This window comes from Cetorhinus maximus, chromosome 29 (genome assembly GCF_964194155.1).
Source record: "Cetorhinus maximus chromosome 29, sCetMax3.hap1.1, whole genome shotgun sequence".
NCBI classification, from domain to species: domain Eukaryota; kingdom Metazoa; phylum Chordata; class Chondrichthyes; order Lamniformes; family Cetorhinidae; genus Cetorhinus; species Cetorhinus maximus.
This window is the reverse complement of record NC_135907.1, coordinates 9655823-9663995: the sequence shown is the minus strand read 5'-3', so window position 1 is coordinate 9663995 and position 8173 is coordinate 9655823. Positions and strand designations below refer to the sequence as shown.

At 47.4% G+C, this 8173-nt stretch overlaps 1 protein-coding gene across 2 annotated transcripts in view; it reads right to left on the bottom strand.

The window, feature by feature from the left end:
• Positions 1 to 1059: 1059 nt before the first annotated feature.
• pick1 (protein interacting with prkca 1) overlaps positions 1060 to 8173 on the bottom strand; it is a 32121-nt gene continuing 25007 nt past the window's right edge. For both annotated transcript variants that reach the window (XM_078532105.1, XM_078532106.1), the window contains exons 11-13: positions 6478 to 6528; positions 5874 to 6018; positions 1060 to 1447 (exon numbers count right to left, since the gene is read on the bottom strand). In XM_078532105.1, the coding sequence (XP_078388231.1) occupies positions 1227 to 1447; positions 5874 to 6018; positions 6478 to 6528 (417 nt within the window). In that variant the 3' untranslated portion in view covers positions 1060 to 1226. The remainder of the gene's footprint in view (positions 1448 to 5873; positions 6019 to 6477; positions 6529 to 8173) is intronic.

Below are 8173 nucleotides of genomic sequence, written 5' to 3'. Positions count from 1 at the left end.
ATAGGAATCAACAGAGAACAGTCGCATCCCAGTTGTTTTCCTGGGGCAGAAATTTCCCCCTGTCAGGGGGGTTGTGAGGGGGCGGCCGTGAACCTGATCTGCGCCCCCCAATCGGGGCCACGCCGCCATTTTACATGGGCGCGCCAATTAAGGTCCTCCCAGCGTGACACGCGCCCTGTGCAAGGTTTTGGGGGGGGCGGGATTTCCCTGAGTCGGGGCCTGCGCTCATTCACGCATGCGTATGTGCGCGAAAGAGTGCAGAAATCTCCCTGAGGCCACGGAGCTGCCTCAGGGAGATTAAGTTTGGAATGAAAGTTTTTATTAAAAACAGAGAAAAATTATGTAGACATGTTCCCTCATGCGACAGCGTCACATGAGCTGGGACATGTTTATCAAATGTGTGAAAATTTTTAATTAATAAACCCTTCATGAAACCTCATCCCGCCCGTGGATGAGGTTTCATGAAAAATGGGAAGGCCGCCTGGGCAGTATTCTTAACTATTTTAATTACTTCCTTAATGGCCTTAATAGGCCTTCGACAGTTCGGCAGGTGCAAAGCCGATTTGGCTGCGTGCCCACCGAACTGAAAATCTAAATGACGCGCAGTGACGTCGGGATGCCCGCCTGACATCACCCTGTATCATTTTACACATCAGTGAGCGGATCCCGCCCCCGCTGGCCGACCTGAAAATTCTTCCCCTGGTGTCATACAAACTGTGTGGATGATCTGACTCTAGGAGAGAGGAAACTGTCCTATGTTTGTTCACTGTGTGGCTACACATTGCTACAGGCGGTAACACGCCTATGGTAACCAGAGTGTAAGACCCTCATTGTGATATGGGAAGACTGAGTCCACAGCTCAAGCCCCTCAGTAATAACAGAGTTAATATTAAGCTGAGCACTGTCCGTTTAACACACACGAGTACAGGGCAGAAGAAGAGGATGTCCAGGTAACTGCTGCTCCAAGATGAACTCTACACCCCACCTTCAAAGGTTCAGACAGGAAGGATGCACCGAACAGGACATATTAAAACAAGCATACACCTTGACAAAAGGACATGCCCATAAAGTATTTGTATTTATCTCAAGGATCTGATGGGGATGAATGATTGTGTACATTTCAGACATAAATAAAATAGGTGATCACTCAAACTATACACAGCATATTTTGGATTTGATTTTAGTGTAAAGGGGTTCACTTCGCGGTCCAGACAGGAAAATAAATTCTATTCATCATCAAAAAGTTTCTCTCCGTTTTCCTCGTTCTCCTTCTCATCCTCTTCCTCTGCTTCTGTGTAAACATCCTTCGGACTGTAGTTCAACATTGTCTTTGTCAAGTCGACCTCGATAGGAAACACATCAGCGTCTTTTAAGACGGCGTAACACTCATCGTAGTACTTGGACATGGCGGAGACAAAGCGTTGGAGCTGGAACACGATGTCTTGCACTGAGAATTGGAATAGACCATAATCAGGCCCACGACAGAGTGAAGAGGGCACAGGGAGAAGGGGATGGAGGGAATAGGCAGGGTAAGGGAGAGAGGGGGAAATAGAGAGGAGTACACAGAACTGATCTTTGTGGAACATTACTTCCCACCTTCCACCAGCCTGAACAACTATCTTTAACCCTTGGGGCAGAATTTTACAGCCTCGTTTCGGTGGGGACGGGGCCGTTATAAATCCCATTGACGACAGCGGGAACGTAAAATCCCGCTGTGGTAAAATTCTGCCTTTACTCTTTGTTTTCTGTTTAGCCAGTTTGCTATACAGTCTACTACTTGTTCCTTGTCTCCACGTTCTGACCTTACTCTGTAGTACCTTATCGGGGGCTTTTTGGAAATCCAAATATATTCTGCCCTCTAGACTACCCTCGTCCACCATTCTTGTTACTCTTCAAAGAATTCAACAAGTTTGGTCAAACAAGACCTTCCCTTTTGAAAGCTGTGCTATTTATCCAAAGTGCAGTCTCTCTCGATTTTTTAATTACACTTTTGAGGTAAAGATTCCATTAACTTTCCTACAACCGACATTAAACAAACTTGTCCATAATTCTCCCGATTTGTTCTATCTCCCTTTTTAAATACAGGAATCGCATTAGCTGTGCCCTAAGCCTCTGGCACTGTTCCTTTTTATAGGTGTGCATTAGTATCTCTGCTGTTGCTTTGCTCGTTTTGTGTACCATGTGTAGATGCAATGTACAGAGGGAGGCTGGAGGAAGAGTATTGCAGGATGGGTTTGGAGACTGCAGATAAAGACTGGAGATTAAATAGGGATAGAGACAAGAGTAAGATTGGAGGGAGACTATGTAGTTCCTTCTGCACTAAAACCCCAAATTTATGTCACTTCAATCCTCATTTTAATTGCTATAGTTTTCAGCGAGGAGGTGGTCTTGTGGCACAGTGAGTAGTGTCCCTGCCTTTTAGCCAGGAACTCCAGATTTGAGTCCCACTCCAGGACTTGATGGCCAAGGAAGGTGCTTTCATAATGCAGTCAAACAGGTTGAGTATCAATCTGTAAATCCTTCCAACACTTGCCAGTGACAGAGGGTAAGAGCAAGAGAGAGATTCCTGGTCAGCCATGTGATGCAAAGAAATTGGAGCCTCTGCCATCACTAACCATAGCTCTAGACTATAACAAACATGGAAATATACAAGTTGCCATGGCAACTTGGACTCCTTGGGGGCGCTACTTGGCTCAGTTGGGTGGATGGCCGGTGTGGATCAGATTAATGCCAACAGCATGGGATTCGATTCTATTCTAGCTGGGGTGGATTCAGGACCTGACTCCTTGCCCCACCCCTGGTGGAGATCATGGCACTGTGGGTCAGATCTGCAGAGATCTTCACACTACTTCTTGTGGGAATTAGTCTAGTTGTTAACTGAATCAAGTCCTGATAGAAGGTTTCCCCCTTGTTCATGGACAGTCTCTGGTCTAGTTCCTTACTTACCTCCCTGAGATAGGTTTGTTCCACTAACTACCTTCATTTTGACTGCTCTCGTGGTTTAACTTTAAATCAAAACTAATTATGTTAAGGTCACTGTTTCCTGGTTGCTCCCTCATTCTTTGATTACCCAATTCTGCATTTTCTAGATCTGGAACCAGACCAACTTCTGTGTTGGAGTAATAATAGACAGATAGTATCATAGGATTATGGAATGGTAACAGCACAGAAGGAGGCCATTCGGCCCTTCGTATCCATGCCAACTCCGTGCAACAACAACTCAGCTAGTCCCACTCCCCTGCCCTATCCCTGCAAATATTTTCTCTTCAGGTGTGTATCCAATTTCCTTTTGCTTCAGGAAGTTGTCCTGAACATTGTGAAATTCTTCCCTTTGCTCCCCATTACCCTACTGTGACCCTCTCTATCTTTGAGTAAATCGCTGTTACTGCAGTTTGTCTAATTTGATTAACGAAAGACTTGCATTTATTCATTTATTCGGCACCGGTCAAGACCTCAGGACAACCCAAAGCGTTTTACAGTCAATGAATTGCTTTCTAAGAGTACTCACTGCTGTAATGGAGGAAATGCAGCAGCCAATTTGTGCACAGCAAGATCCCACACGCAGCAATGACACAAATGACTCGAAAATCTGTTTCATTAGTGAAGTTGATTAATTAATAAATATTGGTCAGGACACCTGTGAGAAGGCCCCTGCTCCTCTTTAAATAGTGCCAAGGAATCTTTTACACTCAGTTAACAGAGCAGATCTCATCTGAAAGACAGTACAGCACTCCTTCAGTATTACACTGGAGTGCCAGCCTAAACCCTCTGGAGTGGGATTGAGTGATCCCACAACTGTCATGTCCGATGAAGGCATGTCCTATTCATAACTTTAAACCTGGACTGCACGTATATAATGTTCTGGAACTGTCTTTTTAACTTAAAAAAATGGACACTAACAAGATTGTTAAGATGGCTGTCAAGGATCAGCTGACTTTTGCAATTTCTGCACACACAAAGGATTAACTCGCGTCTGAAAATCCCTCTGGAAGGTTCTCAAATGCAAATGGGTTTCTCAGGTGAAATGGGACCATCCTAACCAGCTCAATGGAACAGATCTAACAAACAATAGCTGTCAGACGTGTCGGAGCCGTGAGGATAGTATATCAAGCAAGATCTTCCAGTGAGCTAATCGTAGCTGGTATAAGGGGTATTTCACCCCTTTCCTATTTTTACTTAGTTCTGTTGAAGGGTCATGAGGACGCGAAACGTCAACTGTGCTCTTCTCCGCCGATGCTGCCAGACCTGCTGAGTTTTTCCAGGTATTTCTGTTTCTGTTTTTGTTTTGGATTTCCAGCATCCGCAGTTCTTTGCTTATATATTTATTTATATGTAGCTGGTATGTTGGTGGGTTACCAATCATTCCTCCATTGTGTATCAATCAACCTGGCTCCAACCCAAAACGTGGCCAATAGAAACTGATCATGTGACTGAAACTGTCTTTTGAAAATAAATTCTACTTATCTCAAGATCCAGAGAGAAGCTCAAACACACCAGCTGCAGGATATCAGCAATAGAAAAGACAGAAGACCATGCCTTTTAAGCCTGCAGACTGTTACATCAAAAAGGTCTTCCCACCTGATTCCTATTCCAAGTCCTCCAGTAAAGAAACTTGATCTCCTGGTAAGGGGAAAGTACAAGTAACTAACTTTGCGACCTGCTGAATATCCATCTCTTTGTGGGAATCCTACAATAATTGCTGATACACGACTACAGTTACTAAAACCACCTGATCCGGAAAGAGGTTGGCATTGTGGTAATGTCACTGGACTAGTAATCCAGAGGCCCAGGCTAATGCTCTGAGGACATGGGTTCAAATGTCACCATGGCAGCTGGTGGAATTTCAACTCAATTAATAAATTTGGAATATAAAGCTCTATCAGTCATGGTGACCATGAAACGATCATCGATTGCTGTAAAAACCCATCTTGTTCACTAATGTCCTTTAGGGAAGGAGATCTGCTAGCCTGGAATAGCCTATATGTGACTCCAGACCCACAGCAATGTGATTGATTATTAACTGCCCCCTGAAATGGCCTAGCAAGCCACTCAGTTCAAGGGCAGTAAGGGATGGGCAACAAATGTTGCCATTTTCAGCGATGCCCATATCCCAAGAAAGAATAAAGAAAAAGAAATCCACCCTTTCGGAGTGAAAACGCTACCCGCAATGACAGCTTTTCCTAAGACGAGCCAAACAAGTGAATTAGGAACAAAAATAAAAATACCTGGAAAAACTCAGCAGGTCTGGCAGCATCGGCGGAGAGGAACACAGTCAACGTTTCGAGTCCGAATGACCCTTCAACAGAACTTTATTTTGTTTACAACTTGTAAAAGTGCGCTACTTTCTTCAACTGTATCTTTCTTGTGTGTGTGTGTGTGTGCGCATGCGCCTGCACGTGTGAATGACGTAGCATTTAGACTTTTGGGGTGAATGTGTGAATAAATAATCCTCTTTATTTAAACCCAGGAAAGCTTGCTGCTGTTATTAAAACTGACCACGCACTCCAGGGACTAAGAAAGACATATCTTCCTCTCAAATCCACACTGATTACGGACAGAAAGGGTACAAGAGTTTCGGTTCTCTCCTGGCCCAGGCCATAACACAACATTCTGACTCAGCGGTGAGGGAGTAACCAACTGTTACTACTGTCCTACACCCTCTAGTAAAAGGCCCCAGAGAACTACACTGGACCCAACACTGACCCAGCACTGCTCACCTGACCTAGCACTGCCGCACCCTTGACCCCGCACTGTTCACCTGACCTGGAACTGCCACAACTGGCCCAATGCAACACCCCTGACCTGTCACTGCCACACCTGGAGCCTACTAGTCCTGAGCGTACAAACTTGCCAAGAAGAAAGTTAAAACTAACCGTGTTTTTGGTCCAAAAGTTCAATTTTTTCCAGAACGTCCTTCCTCATCTTGGCGAAACGTGCTCGGGCCTCCTGCCGACACCGGAGGATCAAACGGTATTCATAGTTTCCAGTGCCGACTCGGTATAGAGGTTCCTGCAGAGCCTGAAGACAGGAAACAAGCAGAGAGAGAAAGAGAGAGAGAGAGAGAAAGGTTAAACAAGGCAGCACAGAGTATAATGGACATCAATCATTCAGACTCAGCCACGGTAGCACAGTCTCTGGTTAAAAATAGACGGGGGTGGGGAGCCAGTGCAAGGGAGGCCTCCCAACCCAGTGTATGAGGCCCCTCCCTCCCAGTGCCCTCAGTGTGGCATAAGCCTGTCCTACCAGTATGTACCAACCCCACCCTGGCGTTGCCTCTGAGTGTTATAGTGCACCATGCTCCAGAGAGCTCACAGTTTCACACCCAGTACAATGAGGTTATTGTTCATATCCCAGCCCATTCACAATCGGAATTCCCATCAGCTGCATCTAAGTTGGAAACCTCCTCATCATCAGACGCTCGCAACAAGTCAGGTTGGTCAGCGTGAACGGGTGTCGGGCTCCTCAGTGGTCACTCACTATGCAGCTGTATTCTTCATCATCCATTTCTTTCACCTTCAAACAATACGACTGCAAAAAAACAAGAGAGACAGAGTCAGGGGGAAAGCAGGAGCTTATTCCAAATACCTGCCACAACCCCGCCTCCTTCTTTATTCCAGATCACCAAGGTGATTGACATATCTATATCCAACCGCAGGATGTCCAAAAGCACTTTACAGCCAAGGAGGTATTATAAAATGTAGCCACTGTTGTATTGTGGAATAAGCAGCAGAAAATGTTTGCACAGCAAATTCCCACAAACAGTGATGTTCTAATGGCTAGATATCTGTTTTAGTAATGTTGGTTGAGGAATAAATGTTTGCTCAAGGACACTGGGGGTAACTTCTCTGCTTTGAAGACCTCACGCGATGGGATCTTTTACATTCACCTGAAAGGGCAGACAGGACCTTGGTCTAACATTGCATTTGAAACAGGGCTGACCCTCCGACAGTGCGGCGCTCGCTCAGGGCTGACCCTCCGACAGTGCGGCGCTCGCTCAGGGCTGACCCTCCGACAGTGCGGCGCTCGCTCAGGGCTGACCCTCCGACAGTGCGGCGCTCGCTCAGGGCTGACCCTCCGACAGTGCGGCGCTCGCTCAGGGCTGACCCTCCGACAGTGCGGCGCTCGCTCAGGGCTGACCCTCCGACAGTGCGGCGCTCGCTCAGGGCTGACCCTCCGACAGTGCGGCGCTCGCTCAGGGCTGACCCTCCGACAGTGCGGCGCTCGCTCAGGGCTGACCCTCCGACAGTGCGGCGCTCGCTCAGGGCTGACCCTCCGACAGTGCGGCGCTCCCTCAGGGCTGACCCTCCGACAGTGCGGCGCTCGCTCAGGGCCAGCACTCGCTCAGGGCTGACCCTCCGACAGTGCGGCATTCCCTCAGTGCTGACCCTCCGACAGTGCTGCACTGGCTCAAGGCTGATCCTCCGACAGTGCGGCGCTCGCTCAGGGCTGACCCTCCGACAGTGCGGCGCTCGCTCAGGGATGACCCTCCGACAGTGCGGCGCTCGCTCAGGGCTGACCCTCCGACAGTGCTGCACTTGCTCAAGGCTGACCCTCCGACAGTGCAGAGCTTCCTCAATGCTGACCCTCCGACAGTGCTGCACTTGCTCAAGGCTGACCCTCCGACAGTGCAGCACTCCCTCTGTATTCAGTGCCGTCCTGGGGTTGATGATGGCTGTGTCTGTTGAAGCTGGTGGTTGGGCTTGTGAGAGGCACTGGGCTATTGATCCTTTCCAAGATGGACAGTAACAGAAATGAATCAAGGACTCAGGAGCTGTGATTGTGCAAGAAGTGAAAGAGATGGAGGAGAACAGGAAAGATTCAAATTACTGTACTGGTAACAAGGTACTGACAGAGGTGGCCTTACTACGCAGAGCTGAATAATGAGCAGGTGAAGGCAAACGCCAAGGTCAAGGAGATTTAACAGCCCCGCAAAGGACTGAGTAACTCAATCCGAGGAGAAGCTGCAGCTCAAATACCAAAAACACAACCCATTGCCCTCGCTGGAACTATTCAGGTAAAAAGGATTTAAACTCAGAGCAGCGAGATTCTGAGCAGAGTCTGAGGAACAGAGTTGCATAAACAACAAGTAAGAGAGTAAATAGGAACTTGGGATTTATCTAGTGGGTTGTTGGGTGTTGAGTTTGTATCAGACATCGGTTAGGCTGCGGTCTGT